Source organism: Planococcus citri, chromosome 3, assembly GCF_950023065.1.
Source record: "Planococcus citri chromosome 3, ihPlaCitr1.1, whole genome shotgun sequence".
Classification (NCBI taxonomy): Eukaryota; Metazoa; Arthropoda; class Insecta; order Hemiptera; family Pseudococcidae; genus Planococcus; species Planococcus citri.
In genome coordinates this window covers 7,015,124-7,029,405 of record NC_088679.1, presented here as the reverse complement: position 1 = coordinate 7,029,405, position 14,282 = coordinate 7,015,124, and the positions used below count along the sequence as shown (strand labels likewise).

The following is a 14,282-nucleotide window of genomic DNA, read 5'->3' as shown; positions in this document are numbered from 1 at the left end:
GGGAGTGCAAAAAATTATGAACTTTTATAACCTTCGAGAATTAGCGTGCCCCCAAAAAAGAAGTGACAAAAAAAGGTCTGTATATCCCACAGAGAATTTTATAGTGTCAACTGCCAACATGTTCTTTAATCAATGAAAAATATCGTTCAATTATGTTGTAAGTAGGTATGTAGGTATTTACTGTTCTGTTGTTAATATCGTAAAAAATGTCTGCTTCCTGGATATTTTTCCAATTTTTTTCATTATTGATCCAAAATTTGGCAAGCTTTAGAAAATTAAGCTTTCAAAAAAAAAACTCAACTTTGAACTTTTGAAATCTTGAGTGGGGTTCTCCAAGGTTACGACAGTATCGAGCAATTGAACTCCAATAGGTGGTAAAAGTAGTGAAAAAGTAGTGAATTTAATCAAAAAAGTAGTGAAAAAATGAAAGAATTCAAACACGCAACAAAAACCTTCAAATCATTGAAAAAAGTTTATTTTTTGATGAAATTGGCAACATTTTTTAAATATGTGGAGAAGGGAGTCATTGCCCTCTTTGCGAGTGAAAATTTGAAATAAAACATGCAAAAATGGTTTTTTCGATTTTTGGACCCATTTTTTGAAAAATTATCACACATCTCGAAACATTTTCAGAAAATTACTTCTAATTTGATTGCTATGGCTAAAAATCTGATTTGAAAAAATCCTAGTTGTATCATTGTGAAAACGGGGGGGGGGGGGGAGGGGGGGTTCGAGTGGAGAGCTTTCTGAAACTTTGGTTGAAAAAAGATAATGAAAAAGTAGTGGTTTTCTCAACAAAAAAAAAATCCGTTAGATACCATGTGATGAGAAATTTCAACAGCTGAAAATGAAAAACAAACCCTTTCTCATCTGCCGCAAAGAAGATTCTTTATTCTTTCTTGATCTGAGGAATCTACTAAAACAAATTCAGCAAAATTGGATTACCTAAACCTAAATCTGGACTGATTTTACATACGTACGATTACCTAAGTAATTTGGCACTACCCATGAAGTCATTCAGCTAATGTCATAATGTATTTATTTTTCATTGTGGTTTTTTGAGTTCAATGATCAAGTTCTTTTTAATTATTCATCTCCGACTTCTTCACTATTCAAAACCGTTATCGATTTGACCACCATCCACAATGCTCACTTCAGCTATTAATATTTCTATACGCATTTTAAATTCACACGTTCATTATCAGTTTGCCTTTGAACAATGAATAAAACCTAGCCTACACTCGATCACGTGCGATAAAAGATGTTAGCATTGATAGACAGCGGTAAACATTACCCCTTTTTTTTAAATTCGAGAGTCGATTTGTAAAATATGTTACATAAACGAATAAGTATAAACGTATGCACATAATTGTACAGCATAGGCATACAAAACGCTATACGAAGTAAAAATACCTCGCCTGTATAAAAAGTAGGCGGTTCGGCTGTATATTGCGACAATTTTACGTATCATTGAAAGGGCTTTTAAAGTTGACAATTCGCAGTTGATAAACCGAGTTAGTAACGGTAAATTGGCAATCACTGCGCCATTATTCGCCAGTTATGGCGTAGGATGTTCTTATATCCCCCTGAGAATTTGTTATTTTCAACCCTCCCGCTATACCCAAATAAAAGGCCCACGATTGGCGAAAGAAAGCTTAAATGCAATTATGATGAGGCAAAAAAAAAAAAAAAGAAAAAGAAAGTAACTCGCAACGACGACCAAGTTTTTACCATGTTTGTCGGCCAGAAAGTCTTGATAGTTTCTAAAGATAAGAAATTCTCATCCACGAGAAGCTTTTTGAAAATCTGAGATCGAAAGGGAGCAAAAAAAAATGTAAATTATTCGATAATTATCGCGTACTATAGTCGAAGTCGTAGTCCATGGTTAGAAAATAATGAGCAAATTTCCCATCCACGGTTTTCGTGTTTTATCTACGGATTTCGTTTCGAATCTGTGCGAGAGGACGAGAAAAGGCGCGCGAAAAATTACTTGTAACGGGGTTGTTTAAAAATTATACCGATATTATGGCACTTCATTATGTATTAATTAAGGGTTGTCGTTTGTCGTGTGTTTTTTTTCCTCAGCTATATCGACGAGAGGAGTAGTCGGTTAATTAGAAATTCTGCGAGATATTTTATCGGCGTTTTAACCCAAGATTTTCTAAAACGTGAAATGAATTAAGAATTTATTCAAATCGAACAAATTTTACGTAATTAATTAACGACGAATTATAACAACCTCTTATCTAGTTTACTTGACGAATAATTCTTCGCGAGATACTTCGTTATTGAATCCTACCACCGATGTACTTATAACGCTCAGAATGGCCGCATTCACAGTCGCCTCGTATTCGTTGTAAATGTCGCCCAGGTTTTGGTTTATTACGTTGTTTATGTCGTCGTCGGTTATACCTTCGAATAATGGAATAAATTCGAATTAGTTAGAGGGGGAGGGGGTATAAATCTGAAGGAATTTGGATGCTATTTTAACTTCTTACCTAGTGTTGAGGTTGCTTGGTCTGTGGTGTAAGCCACATTTCCTCCGTGATATTCTGTATCTAGTGAGATATTTCGCACTGTGAGGTAGGTTAGATTGTTTTTCACCACAGGGTAATGATAGGATTGGTAATTGATGGTATAATTATCTGGAATTGAAAAAAAAATAGTAAAATGCACATATTGATCATTGAACATTGACCAATGATTAATCTACATATAGGTATGAGAAGACGAATAGCTCACAAAAAACAATATCCACCGTTCCAAATCTCTCCAAAGAGAGACCCATAATGGATCCATCCATCGAGTAGTTGGATAAAACCCTCATTTGTGGAATCACTCCCTTCATCGCGATTACATTGTTATTTATATTAGTCCCCCTATTGAAAATTTAGGTACATACAAATAAATTAGTCTCGAGAAATTGGAAATTAGGTATTGAAGTAAAACGTTTTTTTTTTTTTTTTTTTTTTTTTTTTTTTTAGTTACTACGTGTAGGTATAACTTACTGTGTAGAAACAACCCTTAAATTAGCAAAACCATAAACTGTTGCGTTTTGCAGTTGCACGTCCATGCTGATTGGGCTTCCGGGAGAAGAAACGAAACAAACTTGTGTCAGGAAGATTGGATCTAGAGGCTTGATGGAAATTGAAGGTATGCCTGAAATTTTATTATTTACCTACCTATTAATGACAATATTTAGATGCACGAAGCCAGCTGAGGTGCAATTATTTTATGAACATGAGGATGAAGCTATTGCTTGAAAGCAGTGAGGGTGGAAAAAATTGGTTCCTGAGGGGGAAACGCTGATTTTTGTATCTCGTGCATCAAATTTTCAAATGCTGGGAGGCAGTCGTCTCCTTTATGAAATTATGCTGCAAGAATTGAGTAAACGTTTTTAAATTGAACGAACCCTTCTGTCACAATTGGCAGCAAAAAATTGAAAGCCAAATTTCATGAGCTGTATTATCAATTTTATATTTTTGGTAAATTTTTAAAAATTCAAAATTGATTCTTGAAAAAAAATCAAAATTTGATCAAATTAAGATGGAAAGTCAAAATTTGTGTTTTTATGCTATTTTTTTAATTTCTCGAATTAATTGGCGATGATTTTGAAGAGTGGTTCTGGAGCCTCCAGCGAATTTTTGGATTCTCTAATTCTAGAAAAATAGTTATTTAAAGGGTCAAAATGAGATTTAAAACAATAGACTAATCGTCTTTGTAACTCAATCGATTAATTTAGGAACAACTTTTTGAAATCTATTTCTGTTCATTCAAATCCAAAATTTCTCCAGCTTGTATTTTCGAAAAAATTGAAAATTCTTCATTTACAAAATGCTTTGGTATACAAAATCTAAAATTTAGTTTTCGCTGTATTTTTTACTTTTGAGCTCCCGAATCGATTAATGATGGTTTTAATGAGCCATTCTGGAGATTTTAGCGGATTTCTGGACTTTTCAGTTTTAGAGAAATAGTGGTAAATCGTAAAAAGATCCACATGCCATTCAGAATAGATGACTTCCGATTTGGGCACCGTCTTTATGAAACTGTCGAATGATTAGGGCAGAAAATTTTAAAATCTATTTCTGCCACTTCAATGCAAAACCAGTATTTTTTTCTCCACAAATTTTTTTGTTTTGAAAAAAAAAAATGAAAATTCGTTGTTTGAAGTTTTGTTTAAATCCTTCTCCCCCCCTCCAAAAAAGTTGAAATATGAATTTAAACGTACAGCAGCCATTTTTGAAGATTTGGGCATTTCATTTCATTTTACCCGTTTTTTAAAAAAATTCTCCAAAACTGAAAAATCCAAAAATCCCATGAAGGCTCCAGAATGGTGACTCGAAACCAAAACAAATCAATTCGAAAGGTCAAAAATTGAACAAAGAACCTAATTTCTGCTTTTTACGAGAATTTGATCAAATTTTGCTTTTTTAAAGGTAATACCCTGGTCATATTTCGTTTTTTTTTTAAATTCACCATAAATATAGGTAATAATGAAGTTTATTTCCTAAGTTTGGCCAAGGCCTGCATTTATTGGGACACTCCTCCAATTTCTTTACATCCTGTTCAACACTTTTTATGGCAATGAAGGCCTTAAGGTTGAATTTTTTAATGAAAAATTCATTCGGGGAGCTGATTCGTAAAAACATACCTATCAATGGAAATGGCATAGAAATTAAAAACATTTTAAAGATCATTAAAATAATTTCAAACTACCAAAAACTGATAAAACATCGGGAAAATTTCAAAATGTTTGACATAAAATTGCATGAAACGTGTTTGAGAATCTATAAAAATTACTTCCTCATAAAAACACGAAAATATCATTAAACTAAAAAAAAAATATATCAAAAACAGAAGAAATTTTAGTCAAATTTAAGCAAAATTCAGGCAAAATTGGTCTAGAATATCTTCTGTATAATAATGTTAAAATGTTGTAAAAAGAATCAAAATTACTAAAACATTTCCAAAAAATTAATAAAATTATGGATTTTGATAGAATCGTTTGTAAGTTGCATTAAAAGTTATTCAAACATGTTAAAAATTACGTGAAAATTGTTAAAATGTCTCAAAAACGTTACAAATAATTATAAAATTTAAAAATAAATCGATGAATTTTGTGAAAAATGAATAAAACATTGTGTAATAAGAACATGTTAAAAATAACATAATATAAGCACTTGAAATGGTCGAAAAGTTATAAAATTTGAAGAAATAAGGCAAAAATTCCCCAAATTATTATTGAAATTAATGTTATATAAAATGACATAACGACAAGTGAAAAGATCCAAAATTATTGAAACTTACTAACGACTGATTTAAATGGTTTTTTTTTGTTTTTTTTTTCTTTAAATAATGTTTTGTAGAGGTTTCCAAGTTTTACTTGAATTTTATCAATTATTATTGGTACCTAAGTTTGAAAATGATTTTTGTGCTTTTTACGTGTTTTTATGTGATTTTATTAACCACATTTCAACAATTTCTTGTACAGTTTTTGCTTATAATTTCTTCAAACTTCATCAGTTTTTGAACATTTTTGAAGATTTTGTTACTTTTTTCGTTTTTATCCCATTTTTACCGTTTTTTTTTTTACTTTTTATTACGTATATTTTATTTAAATCTTGCTATATTTTATGAAATTTTACTTTTTGTTAATTTTTGAATGATTTAATTTCTTTTTAAGTAGTCTGATGTAATTTTCAACTGGTTTCAACAACGTTTTCAAATACTTTAGAGATTTTTTATGTCATTTTCTGCATGTTTTGCTAACGTTTTATGCTATTTTCGTTGAATTTGGCCAAATTTTTCTGAAATTCCACCAGTTTCTAGAAATTTTTGATGATTTTAGTTCGTTTCAAGTACGTTTTTATAAAATTTCATCAGACACATTTTTACAAAATTTCGTTCAAGTTTTGCTAAATTTGTTCTATAAGTGTTTTTGATTATTTTCAACGATTTTAATGGTTTTTTTTTTGGTCTTTATGTAAGTAGCCTAGTCTAATTTTTAGCATTTTTTTTACGATTGATGTTTTTTATGGCTTTTTTCAATCGTATTAGATTTCAAGAGTTTTTGGTGAGTTTGAATGATTTTAATGCTTCCCAAAGTTTCCTTCTGTAATTTATGAATTTATATAAACGACAAGTCGACAAGAAAAAGATGAATTTCGTAACTTTGGTAACCATTAGGCTGTATCGAAGTTGAGGAGGTACCTTAAAAAAAAAAGCGAAAATAGTTTAGGTGGCATTATTTAACATTTTAATCTAAACGATCAAAAATTAACGATGAAAGTCATTTCGAAAATGTGTAAATGGGGGGGGGGGGTGATGCATCGAATAAACGATTAATAATTCAGGAATGAGTATATTTTAATGCACCTTACGTACCTATTTACTTGACAATTTACCTGTAACTCCCAAATGCACCAATTTATTAAACGACACCACCGCACAAGTATTAAAATTTGGATCACTCGTGTTACATTTCTGAATATCAGGGGCTAAAACATATAATTGAAATTCGCGTTGGTAGGTATTTCAAATTACGTAAAAAAAAAAGGGCACCCTTCTTTCAAGGAAAATACTTACGTAACGTAAAATTCGCCCTCACACAGGCTAAAAGGGCCAAAACCAGACACAAGTGAACAAAATTCATTCGCATTGTACGAATATTATTTCGAATAGGTAGGTACTTATCACACTTTTTTCAAACCACCACGCACGACCAAATTTAAACTAAACTTTAAAACAATCAAGTAATCACTTTTTCGAACAAACTATTCTCATATTTTGCTCCGAAAAAAAAAACACAAACGATTAATTAATCAGAAAAAAACAACAACACATCCTGATAAATGCTCATTAAGCTTATTAAATCATTGCATCGCATACGATAGGTACCTAGCAAAAATTACACCTGTCATGCAGAAAAGAAACTTTAGCTGTCGCGACGAGTATTTTTTTGGTAGGAAATGGGTATTATTTCTGAAAAGTAAATTTTTTATCTATACAAAATACAACTACGTATTATGTCATTGGTTACAGCGATAAAGGTGGAAATATCATTGATAAAGACGCGAGGTTCGCACTTGACAGTGAAACCAATACAATGATAGAGAAAACTTTGAAAAAGAAACGTTCGAGTAAATGTATTGTAAGGTCATTACACGATACGATAATACGTATTGGTAAATCACACTTGGGTTTTAGGTATTGTCTTTATACATACTCGTATAGGAAAAACATTGTCAATTAATTGTACGAGAATTTTGACGACGACATTATCCTAAACTTATCCTTTCCGGGTTTATAATGGGCACGAAACGTCCTCCAAAGCTCAAGTGATGTTCGGCGAAGGAAAAAGAAAAACGTGCTGGGAAAAGCTGCGGCGGGAATACAAAATGAAAAGCCTCGCGAGTGTTTTTTTTTCCTTCCTCGTCGTAGAAAATAGAAATGGGTTGGACAGGGTGACAGGGCAGCATTACAAGGGGAAGACAGCAATTACCGAGGAATTCAGTTTATATCCCCGACATAATGTCTCTTTGCGTCAATCACACGAGAATTGTAAAGGATTACGTGTAATTCGAGTACTAACGTAAGCAGGTCTAAACACCCAAAGCGTATAATTAGGCTGCGATGTTGAACCGAAAATGATGGCAATGGCAAAGAAATATCACGTCTTTCGTATTTATTTTACTTACTCGTATAATTCTGGTGACTTTGGGTAATACTTTGCCTCGATCGAAGTATTTATACCCGGAAATGACTTCATTTTTTAAAGAAATAGAAATACGCGAGTTCGGTATTTTATTATAGTGAAATTTTCTTCTGCTTTTTTATATTATGTACGTGTACGATGCGAAGTATTTAAACGCGTATGTTGTAGGTGTGTAATTATTGTTTGTAACGTCAGTAATATTAACAATAGACCAACATCCTTAACCCGTTTGCAGAATACAAAGCGTATTATCAAGTACTTCAACTTAACGTCAAAAACCTTCTTCTCTCGTTTATAGCGTTGTTGTTGTTTTTTAAAGTTGGTTAAACTTTTGGCGCTGAAAGGAATAGAAAAAAATCACGCCGTATTGTCTTCCATAATAACCGTAATATGAACTAAACACGGCTTAAATGTTGAGAGGGTAAAAATGCTGTCTTTTGTGATTTAACAAAGTCACTTTTTAAATGTCTTCGGGCTCGACTTCGCCGCCGCCTATGTCTATATACTCTCTACATATAGTACCTTTAAACGATGAAAAAAGCTAGAGGAAAAATACCATTGTGGAGCTCACGGCGTGGCGTATACGGTCGAAGTTCAAAAAGGCTAAAGTTCGGTCTTTTGATTGGTATAAATACACCGTTGATCGAGAGAAAGTGGGTCGTAAAGGTTTCGGAAAATTAGAGGCTTCGGTTTTGAGGACGAGCGTAGGTACGTACACGCCGCTGTAGTGTAGTTTATTCTATAGGTAGGTAGGTTGTGAAGAGAGGGGGAGGGGGTTGTATTTAGGTGTGAAAAAAGCTCATTGTGTGTTTGCTTGGTTGGGGTGAAGTGTTTTATTCTTTTTAGAGGGTTAGAATAGCGAGAAATGGTTGTAAAAGTAGGTAATCCTAATGGTGCCTGAATAAGGTTTTTGGTAGGTGTGTGCTAATTTTTTCTAAAAGGCGGTAAGTTGAAGGTAATTGGTATAGGATATGATTTTTTTTTGTTTTTCTGTGAAGTAGATATAGGATTTTGTGTTGTGATTTTGTTCGGGGATGTTGAATGAATGATCAAACTGAAAATGTGAGTGTAACTATAAATGGAACAAACCCAAAAAAACTCGAATTAATTGAAAAATAGTTCAGTCTTGAAAATTTTTGGAGTGGGAGGGAGTGAGCCTCATGATTCTTACCCATGTGCGATAGGACAAATTTATGAATTCACCAGACTTCCATATGGATTGAATTGAATTTCATTTCCTCCGGAGTATTTGTCCATATGATGAATCAAGTGATCAACACGACAACAAAGATGGTACCTATCATGAAATATGTAGGTATGTTGATGATATTAAGGTATCTGGTACAAACTTTGAAGAAACAATCTCAATGTTAGAAAAAGTTTTTCAACTAATTTGTGAGCATGGCTTAATACTCAATCCAAAGAAGACACAATTCTTTCAAAATTGTGCCAATCACCTCGGCTTTGTAATTCCTCGACCAGGAGAAGCATGCTTAAATATGCCACACCGACCTATTCTCTCACTGGTATCATTTGTGAGTTCCATTAAAATGCAACGTAGGTCGGTGTGGCATATTTAAGAATGCTTCTTCTGGTCGAGGAATGATGACTGAAACCTGCACTGCTGGTGGCTAAATTACAAAGCCGAGGTGATTGGCACAATTTTGAAAGAATTGTGTCTTCTTTGGATTGAGTACTAAGCCATGCTCACAAATTAGTTGAATAACTTTTTCTAACCTTGAGATTGTTTCTTTAAAGTTTGTACCAGAATATCTTAATATCATCAACATACCTACTTCATGTTAGGTACCATCTTTGTTGTTGATCACTTGATTAATCATATGGACAAATTCTCCGGAGGAAATGAAATCTTCAATCCATATGGAAGTCTGGTAAATTCATAAACTTGTCCTTCTACTTGGAATGCTACAAATTTACGTGATCCTGGATCCAATGTAAGCTGCCAGAATCCTGCTGTAAAGTCTAAAGTACAGAATAATCCGTCTCCGGCATTGTTGTATGTAGATCATGCTGGAGATAGTATTTAGTTCAGTAAGCACTAGACATGTGCGCAATTAGGAAATTGCATGGCGGCGGTGTGAGGTTAATTTTTATTGGTGCGGCGGCGTTTTAACAGTGTGTTTTCCGACTTTCACACTGGTTCTAAATTGAAGGCAGTGTGGCGGCATGAACATATGGCATACAATGGTTCAGATGAAATATTTAGCCCTTAGAAAAGAGAAAATTTGGTAATGGGAGGTTTTTGAGGGCCCCACTTTCAACTTTGATCACTATTTCGCACCTCGGGAGTTATAAGGTCACATCTCAAAAAAGTGAAATTTTACAGGAGAGTGATTTTCTTTTTTTTTTAAACTTGATTCATTATTTTCATCAACTTATAATCAATTGCGAGGAATGAATAGCATGTCATTTTGAAGATTGGGTATCCTACCTTCATTTAGCATAAGAATATTTTGAAAAATAAAATCTTAAAGAGGAAATATTTCAATGTTTGGAAAACATTTTGAGTTATAACCTTTCATAAAAAGTGATCTGGAGGCGAAAAAAAGCGTCCAAAAAAATTTTCATGAGAACAAAATTGTAGAGAATTAAATTTCCAATCGACATAATGTCGTTAGTTTTTTTCTAGAGTGCTTAGTTTTTGAGTTTTTCCCAAAAAACTAAAATTTTAATATATATGCAAATTAATTTTTCTGAAAAATGTTCTATTTTAAAAATTTTTTGTTTTGGGACAAACCTACAAAAAATACACTCCTTGTGATTATTTTACATCTTAAAAACGTTCAACACTATCGAAACTGGTTTCTGACACTTTGTATGCGCAAATACTCAAAGAAAGAGGAGTTTTTTGAGATGTGACCTTATAACTCCAAACAACTTGCAATGTTGTAGAAATTTTGAGTTAGGCCCTTTGCATTTTTTACATGATCTAAGCAGCATACCCGACTCAAAGTGTTATTTTTGGTTGCAGGGGGTCATGCAAACCCCAAAAATGCAAAAACATCAAAATCGATTTTTTTTGAGATGTGACCTTATAACTCCCGAGGTGCGATTTGACCCAAAATCTAAAAACATAAAAGGGACTTCAATGGGAGAGAATTGAAAATTAAAAAAAATTTGACATGACATTAGTACCAAAATTTGGGGTTTTAAGGGCTCTAAGATCATTTTTAAAGACGCATTCTCCGTGCTGTTTCACACCAATAAGATATCAGTGCATTAAAATTTGAATTATTGACGGTGGCATGCCAGTGTTAGATGTGTCTGGGCGTCTTCTGGGTGTAGACGAATGTCACCATTTTTCTTCACAACTGGAGCTAAAGTATTGATGTATGGTGACTGGTGAGTGTGAGTATTGAATAATTGCAAGAGTGAGCATTTTTGTTATTGCGCGACTTTTCGGATGAAATTTCTCACCTCTCCATGGTTCATAAATCATAATTGTAGTTTAGACAATTGACGTTAAAGGTCTACATGCCAGATGTCATAAAATAACAGGGTGTCCAATTTTTCTGATCTAGAAGGTTGGGAAAAGTTTGTCTTTTTGCCTATGGGTCCTTATTTTCGAAAAAAGCCAGGAAACAGTCCTTTTTTTGTCCGAAAGTCCTTCTTTTTTCAAATTTTCAAATGATTCTGTCATTCAATCAAAATTGAGCGAAAAATGAAGACTTAATTTTTCAGATTTTTTCATTTTTTTAAACATAAAAAATGTCAAAATAATTAAATAGGCCTATAATTGCAATACATAAAATAGCTAGGTACCTACTTATTTTGTTAATGAAAACCAATTGATTATTTCTATTGTTTAATGTACGTATGTATTTTCTTAATTGTTTTTTTGTTTCTTTAAAAAATTATAAATTTTGAAGTTTTTTTTTAGCCAATTTTGTGAAAATGAATTGAGAGCTGGGGGTATCATTACATTTTCAATTTGTAAAATGTCCTTCCAAGCTCCTTCTTTTTAGTTTTGAGATTTTGTTAGACACCCTGAGGCCTGAATATAAATATTTTCTTTCATTTATTCATTCAAGGTTCAAAATTGGAGGCAAATCTGATTAAAAAATTATTCAGTGTCGTAAAAACCTGGAGAGGAGAGGGATAGGTGACTTCAAAATTTCATACGCATTTGCGAATTCTTGTGAAACCATGTCAGACTCTGATGGCCCATATTTCAAGGCTGGTTGAACTTGAAGAAATTCTGATTTCGGGGTTTTAGAAAGAATAAATCGCAATTCGCAGATTCAAAATCGGTTCAGTTCAAAAGCTGAGAGTTGACCATTTGAAAATTTTTAAAAAATTACTTCGCAGACCTTTTTCCTCTGTTTTCAAGAAACGAATTTTCAAAATGAAACTTCAGTACCTACCCCTTTAGAGCTCACGAAAGTTTTCAGAAAAAAATTGTTATCTTGAATATTATGAAAGTGGAAAATGGAAACTTTTCAATTTTTTACAAAAAAATATCCACATTTCGTTCAATGAGATTGCCAATTTTTCATTCGAAATTTGTCATTTTTCATTTTAAAAAATCCATGTTTTACCAACAAAATGGAAATTTCTCATGTTTTTGTCAATGACGGTCACATTTCCCTCCTCTCCTACCAGCTCCCTCACCCAAAAAATTAGACTTTCACTAACAAATTCTGTTTACTAATAATTGAGACGTTTTTGCTAAAAATTGATAGAAATTTCTTCTTATGAAATTGTTGGTTTTTCACTAAAAATTGTGATTTCATTTTAGAAAGTTGTCATTTTCTGTGTTTTTTCTATCATTTTTTAAATTCAAAAACAAAAAAATCAATTTTTCTATTTTTTGGAAGGGGGGTGGAGGGTGGGTGATATGTATGTTTTATGTTGATGTTTCGTCAGGAGGAAAGGCAATGTAAAAATCATGCATTTTGGGTTTTGAAAATTTGTTGGGCTGTCTAGAAAATTAATGTTTTTTGCTCTCACCTCCTAAAGCTGTCATGAAAAATACTAGAAAATTTAGCCCCTCCCTCCTCCCACGAAAATTAGGTCGTGCTATAGAAATCTTCTAAGTACACGTGAAGTTGAAAAAAATATCAAAAAAAATGTAGTTAGAAAATTTTTTATTACAAATTCTCAATTTTTGCGTTTCAATTCCCCTGGATGGTAACTCTCTTTTTGAAAAAAAAAAAACTTTATCGAGCTCCAAGCAGTAAACCTTTTGTTGTTTTTCTAAACTTGATATACCTTCAGTACACGACAACCTGAAAAAAAAATGGAGAACTAGACTCAAAGTTGACACAAAATGACAAAAATTTATTAAAAAATTGTTTGAATGATTAAAAGAAATCGATTCCCAAACAGTCCTGCTTTTTGCTGAAATAGTAAAAGGCTTTTCTCATTTTTTAAACAACATTTCTAAAAAATAGTCCTTTTTTTGTAAAAAAATCAAATTTTTACGTTTTTTTTTCAAAAATTGTCCAAAAGTCTTACTTTTTTACTACACGATATTGTCAGAAAACCATTCCTTTTTTATAAATTGTCTGTCTCGTTATACCTATTTTGCCAAAAATTGTTTTGTTTTTTTGTTGTTCAGGAATTGCTAAAATCCTTATTTTGTTGCCAAAAATGGTCAAAAGTCCCAATTTTTCACCAAAAAGTTTCAAAATGGTTCAACTTTAAATAATTAAAAACCAAATTAATGTTCAATGATGGTTTTGAAAACATATTACATTCCACTGCATGCTTCCTTGATGTGAAACAAGCTTTTGATTCTGTTTGGCAGAATGGCCTACTTTTTGACATCGAAAACCAAAACATTTCAATTTGTAGGTATAGTTCTGTTTTTTTAAATGATTTTTTTTCTGTAGGTACCTGTTATATGAAAATTTTTGCAAAAAAATTCGTAGACTGACAAAATTTGGTATGATGTAAAATTGATTACAAAAAATCTTATTTAGATTGCTTTCATTTTTTTTTTAAAGAGTTGAAACTATTAAAATAATAGTGTAGTACTTTAAAATATTTTTAAAGAAATAAAATTTATCGATCATTGAATACTTTATCTTTTGAAAAAATTATCCTTTCTTAGGTGTTCCTAATGACTAAAAAATTTTCTCAAATCATTTTTGACGGCAGGCAAAATGCTTTATAACACTTTTTACGTGTTTTGACTTGAGGAATCTTGTGGCGAAATCATTTTTTTTTGTGTCTCTTGAAAGTCGAAAATTTGCATTTTATATGTAATTTCGAAGTGTTAGTACTTGACTAGGTAGCTAGGTACTAGGTAGGTACTGTAACAATTTTAATTTTCTAAAAGTTCTTTATATTCTTTCAAAAATATTTCAAAAAACGAATGAATAGGTGTTGCACTGTAAAGCGATGAAATGTAGTTCGAAGTACGAACCGTCAAAATTGTACACCCCCCCCCCCATTGAGCAAATTTTGATCGAATTTTTCATCCTTTTAATGCGATTTCAGTCATTTTCAAAATCCAAACGTACAATATTATTAATTTATTAAACCTTATTTTGAAGTCGTGCAAAGCAATTCCTTATTCTCTTCATTCTTTTACTTACTTGCT

The 14,282-nt window shown here is 32.2% G+C and overlaps 1 protein-coding gene across 1 annotated transcript; it reads right to left on the bottom strand.

Moving 5' to 3' along the window:
• Nucleotides 1–2,172: 2,172 nt before the first annotated feature.
• On the bottom strand, nucleotides 2,173–6,956 carry LOC135838335 (uncharacterized). The gene is made up of 6 exons (XM_065353914.1): nucleotides 6,586–6,956; nucleotides 6,405–6,497; nucleotides 3,009–3,159; nucleotides 2,743–2,879; nucleotides 2,499–2,645; nucleotides 2,173–2,412 (listed from the first exon to the last, which is right to left on the bottom strand). Exons 1-6 carry the CDS (start codon nucleotides 6,656–6,658, stop codon nucleotides 2,252–2,254), a joined length of 762 nt encoding a protein of 253 aa, XP_065209986.1. The 5' UTR covers nucleotides 6,659–6,956; the 3' UTR covers nucleotides 2,173–2,251.
• Between the last annotated feature and the right edge of the window lie 7,326 nt (nucleotides 6,957–14,282).